This window comes from Micromys minutus, assembly GCF_963924665.1.
Source record: "Micromys minutus genome assembly, chromosome: 24".
Classification (NCBI taxonomy): domain Eukaryota; kingdom Metazoa; phylum Chordata; class Mammalia; order Rodentia; family Muridae; genus Micromys; species Micromys minutus.
The window spans coordinates 44846709-44870350 of NC_137959.1; the positions used below are offsets into that span (position 1 = coordinate 44846709).

A 23642-nucleotide genomic window follows, 5' to 3' on the forward strand; every position below is an offset into this window, starting at 1 on the left:
GCCAGGAAAGGGAAGCTCAGAAGTGACAACACACATGGACTAGACCTTTCTGTATCACATAGGAAACTCCATCATTAGAGGTGCTGGGGAAGAAACAGAAAGCCTGGGCAGCAAGCAATGTCACAGAATGACTGGCAGGCAAGATCCACTTGAGAAGACTTGACTTTGAATATAGTCGCAGTCTTTTCATTGAGGTAAAGTGGATTACAAAAGACTGGCAATGGCTCAGCAGGAAGACCAGGATAGCAGCCTCACTAGTGACTAAGTACTTGACAAAAAGACTCATGCCCACATAGAACTGTCTCCCAGGCAATGATCACCATGACTTATGCCCCACCGTTAACAGCTTATAGACTCAGTGCTGCTTCTGAGTTTGAACTTTAGTCATAAACTAAATCTTAGGGGCCAGTGAGATGGCTCAGCAGGTAAAGGCATCTGACACCAAATCTACTGACTTGAGTAAAATCCCTGAGACCCACAAGGTGGGAAGGAGAAATACAGTTCTTAGTAGCTGTTATGGCTCCTGTGAGTGTGCGCGAGTGTGCATGTGTGGGCAGGAGCAGGGAGTGACCTTAAAGTTTCAGCTAAATGCCTCCGGGCCTCATATGTGTCCAGTGGGGCAAAGAGATGATGTCTTCAAGGCAGACCAGGTAGGACACATCACGGGGATTAGTACTTAGTCCACGAGGGAGAGTACACTGCTATGGGAAGAGGCTGTGCACATGCTTCTGTGGCTTCTGACTTAGTGAGGCTAGCCTGAGTCTTGTCTGCTTCACTCAAGGGGATGCTAGGAGAGACTAGTGGGGAGGCACACACACACAGAGCACTAAGGGGCTCCTTTTCTTTTGGACAGAAGTCATATCACCCTGTTTCACTAATCAGACAAAGCTTGGCACTGGTCCCTGCATGTCAGAATTCCAGGCAGGAGAGGCTCGAGGACCTCCAGCTGTGATCAAGCTAGCTGTACTGATTTGTTCCAAGTGAACCACCAAAACCAGCCGCATCCCCATTAGGGTTTGTGCACACGCGCGTGTGTGTTTTGGCCTAGGCAGGGGTCAGCAAGGTCATTAATTTCCTTCAGGGCTGTGCCCACTTAGACAACCCCTGGACACCATAGCATAATAATGATGAGTCTCTCCAAGTCAGCAAGGAACAAACACGGGAGCTGTGTAGCAAGGAAGCTGCTTGTAGTGAGGCAAAAGGGGATTTCTGAAATAGGATAGCGCTGTGTGGGGCTGTGTGAAAAATGAATGGCTAGATAGAGGAAATAACATGTAAGAATGCCTCTCTAACCACAAAGCTCTTTGCTACCCTGCTGCTTCTGGATACAGAGCCTACGGCACTCACCACAGGGATGTGCAGCTTGCTGAGGGGCTTGCCATCCAAGAGGTAGGACCCTGTGTAGGTGACGTACTCGGCATAGCACTGTGGTGCCTGCGGAGTGATGCAGCAGAGGATCTTTCGTTTCTCTTCAATCTTTTTTCTAATTTGAAGGTACTCAAAGTACGGGTTGGACCTGTCACTGTGGTAGGGCTCAATGGCATCCAGTTTTATGGCATCCACAATGGCTGCCAGCGTCTGCTGGATAACCTCCCGAGTCTGCTGTGTGGATGTGTTCAGCTGCTGCTGCAGCTGCTGACTAGACCGTTGGAAGCGCCGCTTTCGGGGGTGTTGGGCCTGAGCATCTTCCTCCTCAGAGGCACGGCCCTTGGCTCTAGAGGCTGGGGCCGGCATGGAGTCCTTCTCTGCCGCAGGCATGCCCTGCTTGCTCTGGCTTGCCAGCATCTGGGCACGGTTCCTGGTCATACGCTGAGGAACTTCTTCTACCTTGGGGGCCTTGGGGACCTCAGATGGAGGTTTGGGCTCTGGGTCTGTAGCTTCTGGCTGAACATTGCCTGGGGGCCCTTCAACTGCAGCATCCTCCGCACTGTTGTGTGCCTGTGCCAACCCATCTGTGGTGGGTCCATCAGGCGCACAGCAGGGAGTAGCAGAAGGATCTTCAGCTTCAGTCTCTTCAGCACCACCTCCAGGAGGATGCTGTTCAGGGGAACTGGGTGCCGGCACCAAATTGGAGTTTGATGCTTCAGGGGCACTCCCATCTGCAAGGACTTCTGTTTCCACCGTAGCTTCTAAAACCACATCCAACTTTGGCTCCTCTAGGGACTCGGGCTCTGTGGAGAGCTGAGGTGATGCTTCCTGAGGTGGTGGGGCTGATGGTTCCTCAGCTGCAGAGGCAGTGACATCCCCTCCACTGAGAACCCCTGTGGGGCCTGTAGAGCAGCTCTCTACTGGAGGAACAGGACTGGCCTCTGCAGTTTCTGCCTCAACATCTGAAGCATCTTTGGCCTGGAGAGGAAGCTCTGGCAGTGAGAAGGGCCCCAGATCAAGGTCATCCTCAGGGTTAGTAAAGGCTTCATGCCATGATACTGGTTCCACCTGGCTGAGGGCAGACATGCTATGACTGCTGTCTAGGAAGCTGCTCTCTAGGGGTCCCAGAGCCTCTACTGGAGCCACAGTAGTAACACCCGTAGGTTCAGGGGCTGAGTCCAGGGGTGCATCTGGGTGTGACTTGCAGTTGCTGAAAAATGACTCCAGCCTAGTAGGAGCAGTGTAAGGAGCAGCCCCTTCTGCAGCAGAGATGGCCACTGGAATTGCTCCTGTCCCACTGTCTTTGACTTCTTCAAGGGCTGGCTCAGGGGCTGGCAAGGGGTAAGATCCTGGGGAGACAGGGTATGTGGGCTCTGCAGCAGTGAAGGGTCCTGGGGTGGTGGAATGAAGGGGTTCTCCAGGGCAGAAATGTTTTGGGGATTCTGCAAACCTCTGTGGAGACTTCAGCATAAGCTCAGAGCCCACAGGCCAGCTGACAGGGGTTTCAGAGGCACTGGCAATAAGGGTGGAGGAAAGGGCCTGCTCAGCAGCTGTGTGCGTCCACTCAGCAGGTTCCTCAGTAATGACGGTGTTGAAGGGGCCCTCATCCAGGGGCTCCAGATAGCTGGGCTCTGGGGGAAGGATGGCAGCTGTGGCCTGCTGGTCCTCTGTGGCATCCAGAGGTAGGCCGAGATCTGGAGGCAGGGCCCCTTCAATGGCTGGGGTCAACAGTTCACCTCTAGGGGAAGGGGAAGACTTTGGTGGGAGGTTGGAGAAGACGCTGTCTGGGGGTGGTGTAGCACTGACCACAGCTGTTGGTGGACAGTGAACAGTGTCCACCTTGGGCGAGGGGATACCATAGTCTGGAGAGTAGTACTCAGGAGACAGGCAGGCAAACTTTTCTGCAGGAACAGGTGGCAGAGGAGCTTTTTCTTCTAGCAAGTGCTGTACTGGGGAATCAAAGTTAGAGGCTGCAGGGACACTCTGTTGCCTGAACAGCTTGTCCCCAACACTGAATTCCTCTTCGGGTGTCCTTCTTATATCCACAGATATCGAGCGATAAAGGTTTGTAGAGATAGGCCTTGTGGGTGTCTGGCCTGCATTTTCTGAAACCACACTGGAAGCCATAGAGAACCTGTCAAAAAAGGGTGGAGAGCAGGCGCTGGTGGACGTGGTGGAGACAGGCATCGAGTGCTGGGAGTCAGTGCAGTCGAACACTAGGTCAGGGTAATCATCAGCACTGCACGATGGGGTTCTGGGTGTGTGCATCACCTCTTCATAGCTGGGGCATGACACTACTGAGGTGGGCGTGGGCACCCCAGTGGGTCGGCCCTGCTCAGTGCGGGGTGAAGCAGGCAGAACCTCCTTCAAGGGTTGCCCAGCCAGCCAGTCTTTGGACTCTGTACCTGGTCCAGAGTGTGGCTTGCTTTCACCAGTGGGCGGCATGGGAGCTGGCTCCTTGACCTTTTTGTCCAGCCCCAGAGTTTTCTTGGAAGGGAAGTCTAGGCTCTTCTTGCGCCCGTCGTCCGTGGGCTTCTTCTCTTTGAGCTTGGGGTCCCCAGACCTGTGCCGCATCTTCTCCATCTGCTTCATGCGCTCCTTGTGTCGCTTGTGCCGTTCCTCAATCTCAAGATCTTTCTGGGACAGCATCCTCTCAAAACTTGTCATCATGAGGTCGCCATCTCCCAGGAGCTTCTCACGAGGTCTGCTGTCTTTCTTGCTTGAGTCTCTGGATGGCAAAAGTTTGTCGTTCCCATTGCTCATCTTCACGGAGTCACCCTTTTCTCGCTCTGTGTTCTCCTTCAACTTTTCCTTCAGCTTGGCCTCACTAAGCTTCAGACTTTCATCTCTGGACTTCTCCTTAAAGGAGTTGGGAGGGTTATCCTTTTCTTTGGCTGCAGGCTTTGGCTCATCCTTATGATGTCTTAGAAACCCGTCTATATGCTTGTCCCTGTGTTTCTCCTTTTCTTCCCTCCATTTCTCCCTATGCTTCTCTCTCTTCTTCTTCTCTTTTAGGATGCTGATGGTACTCGACCCATACGGCTTTAACTCCTTTTCTATTTTCTTGGCAGGTTCTCTCTCGGAATCATTTCTGTCTTTCTTTTCTGAAGAGAACAATTCGATAGCCTTATCTAGCTCCTCTTCCATGTCAGCTTTTGTGGTGTAGGAACCCCCATAAGCCTCTGTATCCAGGAAGTCCTTCTCATACTGGCTGGTGTCCTTCCTGACGCTGCTGCTGCTGCTGCCGCCGCCGCCGTCCTTGTAGTCTTCGCCTTTCTCTTTCTTTTCTGCCTTTTCCTTCTTGGCTCTCTCGCGCTCATGGCTTTTCTTAGAGGAAGATGAGGAATGCCTGTGCCTCTCCTTCTCTCTCAGTTTCTCTGAGAGGCAGGTACTATCCCTGGCTTTGTCTTCGGCTGGGGGTTCAGAGAAGGACACTTCCAGGAGTGCACTCAGGCTGGGTTCCTGGCCATGGTCAGCAAAACTGTCAGAGGAGACCTCGCTGGCCTTGTCATTGGAGTCTTCCCGGTAGTCATGCAGAGCCTCCTCCTCCAACTTCTCCAGCAGGCTCTTTTCCACATCAGGGCCTCGTGAAGACTTTCTCTCTCGGGAGTGCTCCTTCTCTGGCTTCTCCTTGTGTTTACTCTTTGCTTTGTCTTCAACAAAGTGCTTCTTTTCTACCTTTTCAGGGGGCTTCTGTTTATTTTTCTTTTCTGGGGCAGAGTCAACAGAGGATCTGTCTTTCCTGTCCTTGTATTTCTCTGCACACTCTTTATCTTTCTTTTCTTTGTGCTTCTCAAAGATCTTTTCCTTCTTGTCCTTCCCCCCCTCCATAGCTCCTCTGTCCTTCTTTTTTTCCTTGGGCTCTTTGTCCCTTGGCTTTTCTGTGTGCTGCCTGTCAGAAGAGGACTTCCGGTGCCTGTCTGAGGGGTGCTCTCTTCCATCTTCCTTCTCCTGGACACTCTCCGTTCGCTGTGTGTCACTGGTCTCTCCAACCTTGAAGCTGCTGGCCATGCACTCCTCTTTCTCATCCTCGCTCTCATCAGTGAATATGTCTGCAATGTACCAGCTCTTCTCCTTTCCCTTCCTGTCGTCCTTCCTATCCGAGAAGTCTTCTGAGATGATGCTAGAGAACTTCTTTTCTCTCAGTTGCTCAAAGGATGCTTTTCTATCTTTGCTGTGTATGTCTTTATGCTTTTCCTTGCCATCTTTCTTCTCTTTAAAGCATTTTTCAAATTCTTTGTCTTTCTGACACTTCTCGAGGACAGACTTCTCGCTTCTCTCTCTCTCACAGGACTTGTCTTTGTACTTCTCTGCCCTGCCCTTTTCCTTCCTCTCCTTTTCTAGGGCATCCTTTTTCTCTTTTTCCCGTGCTGCATGGGGCCGTTCCCAGGGTTCCAGGTTCTTGGTGAAGTCACAGTCTGACTTGTCCTTGAAGGTGCTGTCACATCCACACTCCTTTAGGTCCTCCCTGTGCACCTCTTCAGACCGAATTCGCCCATCCCTCCGCTCCCGGGAGCCCTCTAGGGTATCCCTCCTGTCCCTGCCCCCTTCTGCAGACTCTCGTCTCTTCTTGTCTTTCTCAGAGAGATGGCTGGGGATGCCTTTATGCTTTTCTGTCTGGTCTCTCCTCTTCTCAGAACTCTTGTCGAGACAGTCCCTGTCTCTCTTTCGGAAGAAAGAGTCTCTGAAGTCCCGCTTCTCCCGGGTCTTATTGTCGCGTCTCTTTTCCTTACTATCTTCTTTGACAGTTTCCAGGATAAGTTTGGCCACTGAGTCACTCTTGATGTCTCTATAGTCTGTCACCGAGTCCCAGCTGTCCTCTCCTTTGAAATCAAAAGAAGAATCCGACAGGTCAGAAAACCACCTCTCTTGCTGGTCATCAGAGAGGCTAAACTTGGTGTCTTCATGGTCCAAAAACTGACTTTTATTACAATAATCATCAAAGGCAGAGTCTTCCCTGTACAGCTTTTCCTTTTTGAGTTTCTCTTTGTCCTCTTTGAAGGCCTTCTCCTTCTCCTTGGAAACCTTGTCCTCCTTCATGTCGTTCTTCTTCTCTAGCTTGGAAGGTCTGTCTTTGGACTTTTTCTTCCTTTCTTCTTTGTACAGTCTAAGTTTTTCTTCCTTGGGAGACTTCTCCTTTGTGGACCTCTCCCTCTCTGCTTTAATGGGACGGTCTTTTTCTTCTCGGAAGGCTCTGCTGATGTCTTTGTTTACATCCTTGATTCTCTTCAGTGCCTTCTCATCCTTAAAGAGCCACTCTTTATCCTCCGACTTTGTCTTACCAAGCTTATCCTCCTTCTTAAAATGGTCTCTGTCATGTTTCAACACTTTCAACTTATTTTCAGTGGAAATGTCATTCTCTAAGAGGATGGCCTTATCTGACTTTTGCTTGGAGTCCTCATATTCGTATGTGAAGCTTTTCAGTTTAAGTTCTTGGCTGACAGAACACTGTCCTTTCTCCTTGGTTTTGTGTTTGTGTTTCGTTTTGTGTTTTTTGACTACTTTTCCTTCCTTATCCAGCTTGGGGACAGCTCCATCTGTACAGGGGTGGAAGGTGCTTCTCTTCTCTGGCATGCTCTGCAAACCCCTCTTTCGATGTTCCGGCTTCCTCCTCGTAGGCTTCAGAGATTCCACACTGGAGCCCTCGGAGGAGCAGTCAGACTCACTAGTCAGTCCCGTCCTTGAGGAGTCTGACAAAGAGCTCACCTCAGACCAGGCAGGAGAAGACATGGCTTTCCAATTGTCAGTGCGCCAGTGCTTAGTGTGCTGGTCAGTGTGGCCAGAGCTGTGCTTCTGGGCCACAGCACTGCCGTGAGAGGAGGTGGAGGAGGCAGACAGTGAGCTGAACAGGGAAGGTTCCTTCAGCACCAGCGGGGACCCCTTGAGGCAGCTTGAGCTCCCCACAGAGTCCCCGTCATCCTCGTCGCTCTCTGAGGACTCACTTTCTGACCCAGAGGAACAGAACTTGTCACTCCTCTTTCCAAACCGAACTTCTTTCCCTTTTGTTTCTTTCTTTCGCTTCTTTTTCAATTTATTTTTTTCTTTTTGCTGCCTAGAACTAGAAGACTCTCGGGCCTTACTACTAGGTAACATTGTGTGTGCTGATAGCCTCAGTTTTTCTCCAGCTCCTATGGAGACACTCACATCCTCCTCATCTGATGTGTCTGACAAGATGCGATGGGCTGCCTTCTTTGGTGCAAGCGAGTTGTTTTTTGAGTAACTCTTCACTTCCATTTTGGGTATGGAAATGAAGCTGTTTGACTTCGTCTCCTTCCTGTAGTCTTTCTTCAGCAAGTGCTTGTCATCCACCGGAGGAACCCTGTCCTGCTCATCATCCTCATCAAACTCATATTCGTCCTTGACAGGGGTCACAGTTTTCTGGGGCTCTGGGTTCTTAGCCTTAAGCTTGAGGCCTTTCTCAAACTCAGAGTCTGTGTTATTGCCATCAACGGAGCTGGAAGGTGCAAACGATGGGGCGTCTTCTTCTTCAGAGCTCTCTGTTGGGAACAGGAAGGGAGATGTCAGGCAGGCCAGCATCATTTTCTTACCATCAGTTAAAGATGCTCTGCACCCGTGGTGGGAACAGGCCTCCCCCAGGCTTGGGTGCCCAGGAGAGGAAGCTGGATGGCTCTGCTTCTGAAGAAGCACTTTACTTTAGTCACATCTGAGGCCAACCACAGGCAGAAGGGACCCACAGGGCTTTGTGAGAGACAAGGCTGGTATCTCAGCAGACAGAGTACAGGCATCTTGGCAGTGAGGTACCCTGGCAGAACTCCTGTATCTGGAAGTTCCTGAAGGCGCCAGCCACCTGAGGAGGCTTGTAGACCCTGTGTTGCAATCTGCAGGGGAATACCATATGTAGACACTGCATGGTGCTCCCTCACCAGGCAGTAAAAAGCCCTGCCCACCCACTCCATGGTCTGCTGGCCTGGCTTACCAGTAGAGCTCTCCTCACTGGAAGTGTATGTGCCTTTGCCTAACAGGAGATTCACCATCGTTGGGGAATTGGCTACTTTCAACGGTGTCTCGCCTTTTCTGTTGCTTTGTTGAGGATTTCCGCCGTACCGTAACAACAACTTCACCACCTACGAAACATTAATAATGGTATTAAGAGACTGTTTGAAAACTACTGTTACCCTGCCATGCCTGTAGAAGGCCATAGCCCATTCTAACCCCGGCAGTGGGGTGCTGAGTGCAGAGCTGTAAGTGTCTAGCAAGGCTGTCTTCTTTTGTGAGAGACTGCACAGGCTCCCCTCCAAAAGCAGGTCATTTCCGGTTTTCTCCTCCTTGACGCACTACCTCTTCCCCCAAATCTTCTCACACAGCTCCCCTTCCCAAGAGAGAGCTGGTCAGCAGCAGCTCCCAAAGGTGGGTACATAGGGGACTGGGGGGATGGGAAATAGAGAAAACAAAGACCACATTTCTGTAAGCTGGTTTATTTATTTTCATTTACATTAGAAAATAAGAAAACTCCTTCCTTGCTTGATTTTTACATGCATAAAGATGATTACATGGGTGACAAACATTCAAGGTGACATTTCAACAGCTCTATGTTTATCAGCATATGCCTAAAACAGTAACTCGCTCAGCTCCAGTGCAAACATCCAGTTCCAATCTATTCTCAACTTAAGTTCGAGCTGTAACACATGCTCGTGTGACTGTTCCAGTTCAAGGCATCACCAGAGTGTTCTTAATGCATGTGAGTTCTCTCCTGCTGCTGTAACAAGTCACCACAACCTGTCTCCCAGTCGAAGAGACCACTTTCACTTGCTTGGCTTACATCAAGGCGCAGATAAAGCTGGTTTGTTCCTTCAATGTGTGGGCTGTCAAGAATTTGGTTGCTGCAGTGCCGGGACCTATTTTCTCCCTGCTGGGGTCAGCAGTCAGTACCCTCTGTGACTTTCCCCATGTTCCTATCAAGCCTGCTCTCAGGAGGAAAGCCTCCTTTACCTATCTCCTTCTTCCATCCAGGAAGAGAGGCTTTCAAAATTTGCCTTTATTCTCTCCTGAGAGGCCACTGTCTTTTTGCTCAGCTTACTGGGTTCCTATAGTTTGTGACATTTTACATAATTAAAGAAAATTCATGGATGTATGAAGACTTCCCTTCCAGTTTTATCACAGCAGCTTTACCCAAGCTACCCACCTTCCATGGTATTCCTATACAAGTCTGAGACATTGCATATACCCTTTTAGAAAACCTGCTCTTAAAAATCAGCAAACAAACATCTCAATGGTCTCATTATATAAATATTAAATCTAAAAATCTATCTAGTCATCAACATTTTTTTCATTCATGACTCCCAGCGTATCACTGGGCTCTTGCAATCTGTAGGCTCTGGCAGGTGTCCTCACCATGCTTTACTGCTGTGGACCTAAAGTCCTGACTTCTCCCCTAGACCCTGGGCAGCATCATTAGCAACTCACAGCTGTCCGTCCATCCAGACAGCGGAGCTGGCACTGCACATTTGCTATAGTGCCAGTCATCGAGACAGGTTATCTGGGTACTGGCCTAGGGCAGAAGGAGCAACTAGGCCTTACGGCTGGAAGGGAGACGGGAGCAGGGGCATAGGGAACAGCAACAATGACAACACAAAACTCACTTCCCGGTATGAGAAATGTAAAAACTAGGACAGAGAAACATGAAGCTGTAGAATAGTCCAGAAGTTAAGGACAGAGCAGCCACTGGAGGGCTGCAGGGAGATGCCAACCTTGTAGTGCCCGTTGTTGGCGGCATCGTGCAAAGGCGTGTCGTCATCCAGGCCCTTAGTGTTCACCTCTGCACCAGCGGCTAACAGCTGCTTGGCGATGTCGTAATAGCCCCGGTTACAGGCCTCATGCAGTGCAGTCCAGCCTGAAAACAGAAACTTGGGGTATTTGTTATGTAATCCCTGAAAGCTTCACTCCTGCCTATACTGTGGTGAATGATAAAGGATGTGTGTGCTGCTCTTCCCCTCTTGGCCTTCTGGGCAAGCAGTTCACGCCTTTATTTGTGTGTGTGGTGCTTTGCATAATGAACATCTAGCCTGCTATCTCTTATAACTTGTGGAAATAATTATACATGGGCAGAAATTTTGTGTATAGCCCACAGTCAGACAATGAAAACTAACAATGTGCTATATTAGGCAGAATCAGACAATCATGAACTAGGCAGCAGGGAAATCTAGGGTTGAGTAGAGTTGATTTTTGGCTGAATCCTCCTCACCAGTAGACTCTGTGAGCACACAGTTCTCCCACTGTGGTACATTGTGCTCCACACAAGACAGCCAAGTGCTGTAATCACAAAATTCACTCAATTTGAGACTGAGTTGCCTCATAGCACTTCTCCCTAGTCCAGTCTCTGTAGGAAAGAGCAAGTGTGCTTTAGTCTGCAGCAGAGTGCTCTCAGCTGGAATACTTTAAATCACCAGTGCAAGAGTGCAGGACCTCCTACCCTTGTGGTAGACACATGGGAGGAAATATTTAAAGCCCCTCCCCCCAATAACTTTAGCAGCAAATCTGTGTGGACGTCAGCCAGCCACAGAAACCAACTATCAACTCCACAAACACACTTCTTTCCATGGAGCAAGGGCAAGAGGCCCACACTCAGGGCTCACCATCGGGACACCTGAACCCTGCCAGGAAGCAAGCTGTCAGGAGCAGCAAAGACTTACCTGCGAAGTCCTTGACATTCACATCTGCGCCCTCACTGATGAGCTCCTTGATGCGCCGGGCATCACCTCGGATCGCTGCTCGGTGCAGGCGCGTCTCTCCGCGTTCATTTCTCTTGTTCACCTTATCTTTGGTTTTTGAGGCAGAGTTGGGGGTCCCCTTCTGACACACTGTAGACTGGGAAGGGTGCTTTGGTGTTGTGTCTACTGCGAGCCAAGGAGGAGAAGAGGCAGGGCATTACAGAAGGAACCTCAAGACCCAATCATTATGGAAACAGGATCCACACAGGACCCACTGCCAGGTATAGCTACACCCTCCCTGTCCAAGGGACCACCACTCAGGTGCCAGGTATAGCCACGCCCTCCCTGTCCAAGGGACCACCACTCAGGTGCCTTGAGCTCACCTGGACTATTTGCAGACTCCTCAGCAGTCATCTGCATGAGCAGAGCCACCTGCTGACGCTCAGAAAGAGGGTATCCAGCTCGGATCCCAGACAGCCCCATGCCGAACAACAGCCCGGACTTTCGGGCAACAGGCTCCTTCTTGATCCTCTTCCGCTCAGGACCCTGCTTCTCTGTGTGGCAGGTGAGGGAGAAAGGGAGGGGAGACTTCATGCACAATCCTCAAAGCCAGATTTTAAATTAATGTTACAGAGCCCCTTTATTCCACCCAAAAGCCTACAGAGCAACAAGGAAGCCTATGAGGGGAAGTGACCGTGCTGGGAGCACTGACATCACCCCACCCTGAGCAGTAGCTGTGACACAGTGTAAATGCCCTGTTGTCAGCTCTCCACCAACCACTTGCTCCCTATAGGCGCCACACACGAAGGCAGTTCAACACCACTGACCTGGCCCACATGGGACAGGTCGCTATTATTAACACGTGTCTGCAGTTAAACTCCTTCCCAGCCCTCCTCCAAACAAACAGTGCACATATAAAATGGCAGACACAGTTTAATATATGTAAATAAATCAAGGCCAACTTGTCAGTACTGTACCTTTCTTCTTGCTTCTAGGAACCTCCATTTCATGCCATGGTGCTTCGAGGACCGTACCAGCCTTGCAGTACCACAACATGGACTGAGCTGGAGGCATCTAAAGGCATCAACACAGAGCACTAACAAGAACGATGTAACAGCTCAGCTGTTCCATCTTAACCGCCTCCTAACAAGCAGGCCCTGGGTGCCTCTGACCGGTGACAAAATGGCCTGCCAACCTCTACTGGAAGACTGTGCTGTTGCTCTTAAGAGGTGGGATGTGGAGAAAGACACCCCAGAGTCCATGACTTGGGAACATAAAGGCTCTCACTTTGAATCCGGCCTAGCTGCACCTGTCTTGTGGTAGAGATCTGGAGTAAATCCCTGAGCAGGGGCAAAAGGGATTCAAGGTTCCCCCAGGGCCACGGGGCACAAACTCTATAGCCTGGGGCCAAGAGGCTGCTATGTAGCTCTTACTGATTTTTCTTCCTTTCTATTCAAGAAACCATTTACAGGAACAAACTGGCTTCTGAAAGCAGTGTCAGCCTCTAGAGGCAGGTGACACCTCTAAGAAAGTTGACTCAGTTGACCACATGGCTATCTGTCACTGAAGACTTAACTCTAGTTTTTTATTTGGCTCCATCAGTATTTTCCCTCTGCTGAAGTTAGTGTCTTCCGGCCCCAAACCATCCAACGCTTTTCTACTGTATTTTCTGACAAACTGTTAGCTCTTTACAAGTATGCCAATACTGCCTTCTTAAAAAGCCACTATATTAGTGACTTGGATTTAATGTTACAAGCCTGTAGGCAGTGACATGTGCCTGTTTAACAATTCATGGTAAAACTCCCCTAAACACTTTAAGCCACCACCAGCTAGTTTTAAAAAAAGATATATAAATGAGAAAATAAAGTATCAAAACCATGAGAACGGAGTCTCAGAAGACTATCATAGTGTGACATGCACACTCCTGCTGACATCTGCACTAACAATAGAGACTAAAGCCACACGGTCAGCTCTGCTTCTGTGCAGGTTAATGCGTCCTCACGTCATAAAGCACACTTCATGGTCTGGTTTTGTTTAAAATGGGGTCTTATACAACCCGGGCTATATATGCCCCATCCTTCTGCCTCTGCCCTCACAGGGCTAGCAGTACAGGCATGTGCTGACAATGACATGCCTTGTCTTTGTTTGAGATGGCATTACAGCATGTAGCCCTGACTAACCTTGAACTCACTATGTAAACCAGGCTAGCTGTGAATCAAAAAGACTGGCCTGCCTCTGCCTCCCGAGATTAAAGGAGTTTGCTACCATTCCTGGCCACATACTTGTTATTTTAAAGATAACAAAGGAACCTGTACCAGACTGGCAGTCTGAGGCACATGTACTAAAGTCATTCAAAGGCTCAAACACCACGTCCTGGCTTTTCCTTTTGGGGAAAACTAAGCAGCACACAGCTGCTGTCAACCATCCTTCCCTGCAGTTAAAGATGCAGGGACATGCAATACCACTAAAACTCTGTTCTATTTCCCTCCCACGGAAGAACTTCTTACAGAGAATAACAACTTAAACTTCATCAGACTTACTTATCTAAATATGATTCTGAAATATGCTTGCCTCAATGTCCAAGTCTCTATACTGCAAATTTAACTTTTGCTAAGCACATGCAACAACTGGCACCCACAACTGTCCAAGTTTACTCTACAGCCTCAAAGCCCAGCACACCTGAGTGCTTACCAGACTGAGACACTGTATCAGACTTCGGGGGAAAGATGGACACCAAAGAAGCTCCCCCCAAAGGACACTGAAAGTTCTGCCATACACATGGTTCAGAATACACCCAGGCTTAGTGTGTCCAAAAACTTGTGAGCCACCTGACATGAACATGAGCCTGCACCCCTCACAGCCCCCATCAGACACTGAAAGACACTGTCAGTCACATACTGTTGGAGGGAAGCAGCAGGAGAAATCATTAGTTCCTGCAAAAACCAGATTTCTTTAGTCTTTTATACTGAATTTTGTTTCTATTATCCAAATGGAAGAAAGTAGACTTCATGTGAATTCCAAATGGTGTCTGCTAAACTGCTAAGTAGAGCACTGACAGCTCCAGGGTGACATTCAGCCCACTGCACAGCTGAATGAGTGGCAGCCAGAGCCCGCAGAAGGGCAGAGAGGCCCATCTAAATGGAGCCAATAGTCCGAATTTAAAACGGTACTATTTAGTCTTTGCTTTGGGTACAGCTCACAGAGACAGGGCCTGTGCTCTGCTTTTTTGCAGTATCTTTGCACCCACATGGCTCACACCAGACCTCTGCGGTCAGACAGTAGCATTTTATCACTCAGCTGGAAAGCACCAGGCCTGGATGGATCACCTAATGACCTTCACCTGGCACTGCTGGTGTGGCTTGCAGGAGAGTGGGCACAGCTGCACTGGCAGCCTGTTCTGACTGACTTCTTCCTGCCACTGCATCCATTGGATGTCCTCTGGCAGTGAGGACAGAGTGTGCTTTCCCAGAAAGGACAACAAACCCAGCTCCTGGCTGCTGGGTGGCAGAGGCCTATGGCTCACCTGATGCTGACACATCCTCAGTAAATGCTCTGGAGCTGACAGCAAACGCTCCTGCAGATTCTTACTCTTCTCTCACAGCTCACTGTGTCAGCTCTCCTGTGCCCTAACCAGACCCTTCCTCTCCTCACCTCTTTCATAGTGTTTCATGTCTTCAGCTCCAACGAATTCACTAATAATTCTGTCAGTGTTTGCGTGTGCAGGTGCATACCAGAGTATGGTGTCTTTTCTCTCAGGCACATTCATCTTTATTTTATTTTTTGGCCTGAGATGTTGCCAAATAGACTAGGCTGACTAGCCAGTGGGTTCCAGATCGCCACTATCTCTACTTTTCCAGCTCTGGGATTACACACAACCTAGCCTTTGTACAGAGGTTCGGGGACTGAACTCAAGCCCTCATACATGTGATTTTTAAAAAATGAATAAACAATGTAGTCTGGCCACTGAATTTTGAATTTTACTAACAATTTTCATTTCCAGATGTTTGGTATTTCTCAATTTTTTCTATTTCATTTTGTCCATTCAGTGGCATTCTAAGGCCATCCCTTACAGAACCTTTTGGAATAGCTTTGCTCTTTGTAGTCTGTAATCCTGATGAAGGAGTTCTGGCATCCAGAAACCTGTGTGTGTAACAGCAAATCCTGGTGTCTTTATTGATAGACATTCTGCACTATCTCAGGCCTAACTATGGGGCCTGGCACCTTCACTGAGACAATGCACTTCCGTTCATGTCACAGTGTGGGGTTGCTCTTGGCCTTTTCTAGTTTTTTTTTTTTTTTAAAACAACACTTTTTAAGAGTACAGACTATATCTAATCACTGAAATTTTAACTATTTTGTGCCTTCAGAAGCCAGTAAATAGTCTTGATGCTCTGTAGAAGAACAAGTTTCATAATGATATTTTGAAATAGCAGTAAATTCCTTGTAGGTGCCAACGAAACTATCCAGGGAACAGTCTCTACCATGAATAAGGTACAGTACACACTTTAACAGTCTTTGCTTTACATATCCTAAAACAACACAAACAAAACTACACCCTTCCCAACCAAATATTTGACCAGGTCTTGGAATCCAGAGTAATTTAGCTACAGTATTTCGGGTCACAAAGTCCCAATTGTGGAAAAGACACATAGTAGGTCATCAGGTGCACAAAGGACTTCACACAATCCTACCTAACCCCTGTTTCAATGCTAGCCCAGTAGGGAGGGTTCAGTGTTCTTCTCAGTAACAGTGGTGATGCTAACTGCACTCCTGACTTACTGATTTCTTTAATATTTAGGGCAGCCATAATTAATCATGTAAGAAGAGAAAGCCTGTGCTAAGTGACCCCACCCCCATGTGGATTCTTCTTCTAGTCCTTGTTCCCCTCCTGAGAAATAGACTAGTTACCTATAGCATGGCAGTGAGGCCAGACTCAGACCATTTTCCCCGAGTTCTAACTGGTCCTCACTGCACTTCTCTCCTAGAACCACAAAAGACACAGGCTTGCTTGTTGCACAGTTTAGCAGAACATGAGTAATCCTAACAAAGACCCAGACAACAGTCAGCATAAGTCTACAAGCTGCCACTTACTGAAGATTGAGAAATACATAAAACAGCAAGTTCAGACATGTACTAAGGCCTGACTGACATCCTGCTGGATGGGAAGGCTGAGGCAGAAGTAGTACAGGCAAGGGTCACGTCCCTCAGCAGAGCTGGGACCACACTGCCTGGTCCTGCATTCGCCTGCTATTCCTCCTGTTATCTACCTTAAAGAATTCTGGTGTGTTCTAACCCCAAACTCTTCTCACACTGGCTTATTTTGATTTTTGATTATTTTGTTTGACAACAGTCCTGAGCCTTAGTAGCAAGTGGATGCATCTGAATTGTGGGAAATTTTGAAACCAAAATTTTGTTGTTTACTAATCCACATTCTTTTTTGTTGAAGAAGAAATGGACAGGAGAAATGGCCGAGAAATACACCAGACCAACTAATTACGCAACCACCAATTACGTAAAGCATTTTATTTGGACCTGTTACTTCACAAGTAGTCACAATGTGGTTATTAGGTTAATCTCAGAATCCTCACTGGGCAATCACTGCATGCTAGGCTGAGGCTGCTGATCTATAGCTGAGGTGGCCAAACCAGAAGTCACCATATTCTCACGGCACTTTCCTTGCCACACCCCTAGCCAGTGAGTCAGTGGCTTGGCAGACAGGATGCAGACTCTACTTTTTCATTTGCCATGGTCTAGCATCTGCCAATAAGCATGCTGCCCAGTTATGCCATCTAATTACACCAAAACTCTTTACCACAGAACAATGAAGGGATCAAGCCCTGAGGAATGAACACTGAAACAAGTGTGTAAGATTTATAGGTCAGTGTGCCCTACAAGCCCCCAGAGAAGAGGCCTGCTCAAAGGCACAGAAATGTAAGAAAGCTTAATTCTTTCCCTCCTTCCAAAGAAGCACTGGTTACTGGGAAGAGGCGGTTTGGCCCCAGCACTTCTTTGACTATGATGCATGTGGTTTCTGTGTGAGCCCTAGAAAGATAGGTAGGGTAACTTACAGATTTTTAAATCAGTGGAAAACTTTCCAACATAAAATAGAGGCAGAATAGTATCATTTGAAGCAAATCACATAATTCCATAATGAAAGCTTTTTTTCTTTTTGTGTAGCTGTAGGTGGCCTGCAACTCAGAATCTACCCAAGCACTAGGATCAAAGTCTGTGATACCACACCAGGTCATGTAATTCTGGTGCTGGAATTCTACACTGGGACCAGACCAAGAGCTTTCTTTGCTAGGTCTTTACCAATGTACGTGCTCAGTCCCAAGGACCTGGTCTGAGGCCCAGGGAGCAGGGATAGTCTCACAGTATAAGATGAGGGCACCAGCTCTGGGCTGCCTGGTTTTCCTGTTACTGACAACCAGATTTGTTACGTTCCAGCTTTGCCAGTGTCACAGGGGTCGGCTGTCCTATGTTAAAACTGTAGCTTCCCAGTCTCTTTCCCCTGTATTACCAATCCTAACCCAGGCATCTTAATGGGCATTATGATAGCAACTGTGTTCCACCTTTATGTCTATCTGAACATCCACAGCATCTAGCTGTTGCACTGGCACCACTACAACCTTAGGAGGGCAAGCTTTTGATCAGGCTGACTCACAACAGACAAAACTGTATTGTTCTTGGCAGGATGCCCTCAGTCCTGACTAAGCATTGGGGAGGCCGCACCTCCAGTGGGATGGGCCATGTGCAGCAGGGTCTGGGAAACAGGAAAACAATGGTTTGGTCATCTAAGGCCAGCAAGCCTCTAGCCACTTGAGTATGCAGTAAAGGAAGCTCACCATTTGCTACTAGGAATCCTGAGTGGGATGAGGGTGGGAGGGCAACCCTTACTGGTAGGCCACATCCGTCATCTAGGATGAGTGCTAAACTGTACATTATCAGCAGAGGGCGCTGGTGGGACACTGTAGGGTCAGGAATGGCCTTGCATTTGTCTGTAATAACCTTTCAAAGCTAGAATGTGCCTTAGTAATGACTGAGTCACACACCTCCAGGGAGCTGACAACCCTATCATGATGACCAGAGAGAGCCTATCTTGGTCACTATTTAGTCAAGTTAAAAATCTTGCAGATGTCAGCACCAGTTTCCAGAACCCTGAGCCAAAATAAACAGGGGTGAGGGAGGTATCAATCTCACAATTGGCCATTTTTTGGATTCTCCATCCTGGGTGAGGTGGTGAGTGCCACCGCAGAAGACCCTGCAGAAAAGATGTTTGCTACCCACTCTATCATACCCCATTTTCTAAGCCAGCACTGCATCTTAGGTATCCAGTATATAGATGAATAGAGAAGAGAAAGATTAAAAAAATGTGTGTATGAGAGAGAACAGAACCCAACAGATGAAGACAAAGCTTCTAAAGCTATACTGCACACCAACACTTCCAGTGCTTAGGAGATGAACGCAAAAGGATCCAGAGTTGAGAACTCATGAAACCCATCTCCAAGTACAGAGATGCCTGAGCCTCAGGCTCATCTTACACTGTAGATTTTGGGTTCCATTTCCAGTGCTACTAAAATGAGGAGCAAAGGAATAAAGATAGTAAAGGACTGATTCCAGCCTCTCCTCCGGGGACAACTAACAGAGCAGACTCACAAACATTATAAAAGAATCAGCCCCTGAAAGGATAACACAGGGCAAGCCACACACCCCATTTCTATTTATGTCAACAGTTCAGTCTTGACTGAAAATACTATCTCCCTTAGCCAAGCTCTGCCTGATGTTTGACAACACAAGTCCAAGAAGCCTTCACAGCTGGATAGACATCCCTCCACCACCAAACTCGAAAGACCACCACTTGCTATAAAGTGTTAACAAGGCAAGACAAAAGACTTCCAGAGAAGTGTGTGGTCATTTCAAGAGCCTATATTTCAAACACACTATTAAAACACACACACACACATTTGATGTGGTTTTCTCTATGCTCTGGTAAGCTCCACAGAACTGTGCCGTTCCTTCATCTAGCCTCTCCATTATGGCAGAACAAAGGTGTAGAAAGCCTGTTATCCAAATGTGTATGTGTAGCATGAATAGCCTTAGAAGCATCTGTGGTAGAGGGTGGAGCATCTATCCCATTTGCTTCTTCATGTAAGTGTCTCTACAAAGCTCCTGCCTTGAAACACATAGATTACAGAAGTCGTGTGCATCAAGCCTTAAATCCTAGGCACAGATAAGCCATTAGCTAGCTCAATGACACCCCGAGTCCTGTGGGCATGGTCAAGTGTGCCCTGTATCTGAAAGGCAGCCTCATGCCCACACTGCCTCAAGGCTGCAAACCTAGAGTCTGATACCAGAAATGAAGCCCAGTGCTCTCAGTTGGTTCACCCCAGGCCTTCTCTGACATTTTTGTGTTCTACTGCCCCATAGGCCTTAAAAGAAAAAGGAAGAGAGGGAAGAAGAGTAGGGTAAAAAATGACCAGTAGAGTGGGGTCCTGCCTGCATACAAGGATCATCAAATGCAGTACCAGAGACCAGGGTTCTCCTTGACCAGTCCAAGAATGAATCAGTCTGGGAACATACACAGACAGTGAAGCTAACCCCAACCTCAATACGCCCATATACACTCCTGTTCAGCACTTAGGAAGACAACACCAGCTGCCTCACTTTCAGGTTCTCCCTGGCTCTGCTACAAATCCATGTGCCCTGGTAGCTGTGGGAAATCACCTTTGCTCTGTATGAACTTCTGAGAAGTATACCCAGGGCATGGAGCCTTGCAAGTTTGGTGTCTGAGGACCAGACTTTCCTGGGGAGCCATCACCTAGAGGCCTGTCTCTTGCCCTGGCTGCAGTGAACAGTCTGGTGCAATAGCTACAGCAAGACTCCTCCATGGATAGTGTTAAACCCAGTCTGGTACCTGTGTCCGAGTCTTTCTGCTCTCCATTGGCCCCCACGGTGAAGGGCAGCTTCCGCTTGGTGACTCGTTCTCTCACCTCCTTCCCTCCATCACTTCGGTCCAGCTTTGGAGTCTTGGTTAGAGAAACTTTATCTTTATCCTACAAAATAAAGAGATGTTTTCATGACTTCACTTCTTGTGCCAAAGAAATCAAATACTTTACTAGGGCCATTAATAGTCCCTCCTGTTCCAGGCCTTATGTGTAGAGTTTCCAAGGACTGAAAGACAGAGTTGACTGTGGTGTGGCCTTGACCACAGGGCCCACAGTGATGCTGCTCATCCTTCAGCTAACAGGCTCTTAGTAAATACCTGCTGTGCAAATGAAGAAGGCACAGGCTGCTTTCTGCCTCAACCTACTACCCAGGGGAGGTACTGTTAATGAGGAACAATGAACTCTTCCTACAATGTAGAATCAAATTTCCCAGCATAACTCTCATATAGAAGCAAGTGCTGGCAGTTTAGAGGTACACAATCACGCTGTTCAAGCAAGGGTGGTTAAGCCCCAGGTGACCCCAACAACCATGAATCTCCTTCCTGTGCCCACCAAAATTGGGTGTTCAGCTTTATTGTTCTACTGGCTGCTCCTGGGTAATAGAATACCCACCTGTTTGTACCTTCTATTTTATCCCAGGAGGTACTGTGAGGTGGTATTTGCAGGTAAGAGAGAGTCAATTTGCTGCCTATCTAACAATCACTACTAAGCAAGGGGCTGGAAGAGGGTCTCTCTTAGGAGGTAATAACCCAGGAGCTATATGATTCTGATCCCTGATTCCTCCTCCAGCCCCCTCCAAACGCACACACACCCCAAACACAAGAACATGCCATCCCCTAGTTGGGCATAAGTATATTTGTTTGTCTCAAAAACCAAGTATGGATTAGACAAAATGTCCCTTTCCCGAGTTGAGAGCTTAGACACACTGCATATGCACACCTAAGATGTGTTCCTTAAAATGTACACACAAAAGCAAGTCTCTATAAGGCTCAGGTCACAAGATGTTTACACACAATAGATCATGGAGCTATGGAGGCGCATCGAACCACAGGTGAACACTGCACATGCTGGTGGAGCAGGAGGTCCTTTAACATTGAAAGATGCAGTTGTAGGAGCTGCTAGCCACATACAGAAGAAGGGAAACTGTCTGGCAGAGCAATGGTATGAACACTGTACCCAGACCCAGGAAGAACTCAACACCAGGCCAGCCTAAGAGTATAAAGTTTATCAACTCCAATCATTATCTTGGACTAGACAAAGTGCAATAGGTTTTTACCCTTTAGTTTCTCCAGCACTCATCACAGAGGGAAGTTCTGAATTCCGCTCACAGGTGGTGCCAACCTTTGTATCAGCCAAGCACAGGGCCTCAGAGAAAACACCAACATGTATCTGCTGGTGTACATGAACACTGAGGTATGACAGAACCTGAAGGCTGTTCTGGAATGTGTAAATCTGAATGGTAAACAATATGAAAGGGAAACAGAAGGAGCTTGAAAGATGGCTTAGAGGTTGAGAGCACTTGTTGAGCTTATAGAATACTGGGTTTCGGTTCAACTCCCAGCACCTACACGGTGTTCACAAATACCTGTAACTCAAATTCCAAGTCTTGTTCTGACAGCTGTGGGCACCAAGCCTGCACTTATTTTTTAAATAGTGAAATCCAAGTTGCATGTGTTTCACATTTTAAAAACATACATTAAAAAAACCCAGCTCCTTGCACAACTGCCTGTTCCTTAACACAGGTGAAGAATCACAGGTACAGTGTTATAGTTTGGATATGATATGTGTGCAAAGGCTCAGGGCCCATTGGTGCTAGTGACAGGTCATGGAGATCCACCAATGAGCTGTGGAGAGTAACATCACTGGAGGTGCAGCTCTGAAGGGGTGTCTTGTCTGTTCTCCTTTCTCTTCTTTTTCTTTCCCACCACTATGCCCTCTTGCTACAGTGCGTTCTGCGCCTCACCCTTGCTGACAGTAGGACGAAAAGACTACAGGCTAACCCCTGCCAGTGTGAGCCTGTCCCATTAATGCCTCAATGCAAACGAACACAAATCAAACAACAACAAAACACAAACCACACATAAACAAACAAACAATAACAAAAAGGGGGTGGGGTAGGGGGAACTCCACACACCTGGTACTTAATCTAGAACACATTTAGAGTTCAACACACACTTGGATGAATGCTTGAGAAATGAAGTTCTTGAGCCAGGCCACGGTGGTGCCTGCCTTTAATCCCAGAGCTTAGGAGGCAGAGGCAGGCAGGCAGATCTTTTTGAGTTCCAGGCAGGACTGGTCTACAAAGCGAGTTCCAGGAGAGTCAGAACTGTTCAAAACAACTGTTCAAGAAACTCTTCCACTCCCAATAGAAAGGTTCTTAAAAGTGAATGTGGACTCAAAATTTTGTTCTGCAACTGGGAAAAGCCAGCATGGTTCAACCTCTCTGAGATTCTCCACTAGTAAAACGATAATTGTAGTGAGACCAACTGTAAATGTTACAGAATGACCACTCCTTAAGTTAGGACACCTTGAACATTAAGTTCTAATATGTCATAAAGATGGTCAAAGTGGAAATAACATGGTGCCTGAGGCAGTCGTGGCCCCATTCACCTGTGTGTTAGGCTATGCACACATGCTTGACTTAATTCATGATTTTCATTACAGAAAGCAGGGAGAAAAATAAAATTATAACTTCAAAGACCACTATCTTTCAAACATACAGCCTTTGGTGCTAACTGTGATTCACTGCCAGCTAGTCAGGACTTTAGCAACTAAAAACTCTAGCAAGGGCAAAAAACTGTATTTGTATTAGACACCATCAAACCAATGATGAATTAAGTAGCTCACTCTCTCAAAAATAAGCTACCCTGCCATCTTCAGTGGAGACTCAATGTACCCCACTCACATGTCCCCACTGTATCTTTATAGTGAATATTACAATCGAGAGTGTAAGTCCTCCATTGGCAAAGCAACTTGAGTTACAGCAGGTCCTTTGAATGTCCATGTAAACTCAATACTCAGCTTATCACATTTTACCAAAGACCTGTAAGGATTTTAATGGCATTATGTTGAATTTATATACCAAGTGGGAAGGGATACAACTAAAAGACAATTCATTTTCTGATGGATCAATTATTTAGGTTCCTAATTAGCTCAGCAATTTCAGACTACTGGTATTGACAAAATCTTTTAACAAATTCTCCAAATAGTTTGCTTTAAAACTTTAAACACAGAGATCTGTTCACCTCTTCATCCAGCTGTAAATATTTTTAAAAATTTTAATCCCTGATTTTTCATTGATTTAGAAGTAAATTTTATAAAACAGATTTGCATTGTGACACCTTGCCCAAATCATTAATTCTTGTAGCTTTTGTGCAATTCTGTAAATATCCTGGAATAAAGAAAGTTAATTCTTTCCTTTTCAATCTCTTCCAGTCTTTCCTGCTTTTATTTTGCTGCTGTGCTAGCTAATGCTTGCAGCCTTAGACTGAGGCTCAGCAGAGACACTAGGTGTCTTTCTGCTGTGTCCAACCTCATAGAGAATTCAGCCTGCCATTAAACAATGATGGCACACAGGGAATTTCCTCCATTTCTGTTGAGTAAATTGTAATAAATGTTAAATTTGGTCATTTTTTTTCCTGTATCAACTGATGTCATAAAC

General features: G+C 47.4%; 1 protein-coding gene across 6 annotated transcripts in view; it reads right to left on the reverse strand.

Annotated features, from left to right (window-relative positions):
* Positions 1-23642, reverse strand: part of ANKRD11 (ankyrin repeat domain containing 11) — a 150076-nt gene that overhangs the window by 4515 nt on the left and 121919 nt on the right. For 2 of the 6 annotated variants that reach the window (XM_080936808.1, XM_080936807.1), the window contains 6 exons: positions 19951-20089; positions 11420-11590; positions 11019-11222; positions 10077-10219; positions 8306-8453; positions 1348-7865 (listed from right to left, as the gene is read on the reverse strand). In XM_080936808.1, coding sequence (XP_080792934.1) covers positions 1348-7865; positions 8306-8453; positions 10077-10219; positions 11019-11222; positions 11420-11590; positions 19951-20089 — 7323 coding nt within the window. Of the gene's footprint in view, positions 1-1347; positions 7866-8305; positions 8454-10076; positions 10233-11018; positions 11223-11419; positions 11591-12013; positions 12111-14559; positions 14663-19950; positions 20090-23642 lie in introns of those variants that run through there. The other 4 variants (XM_080936810.1, XM_080936811.1, XM_080936809.1 and 1 more) reach the window with 4 other exon arrangements.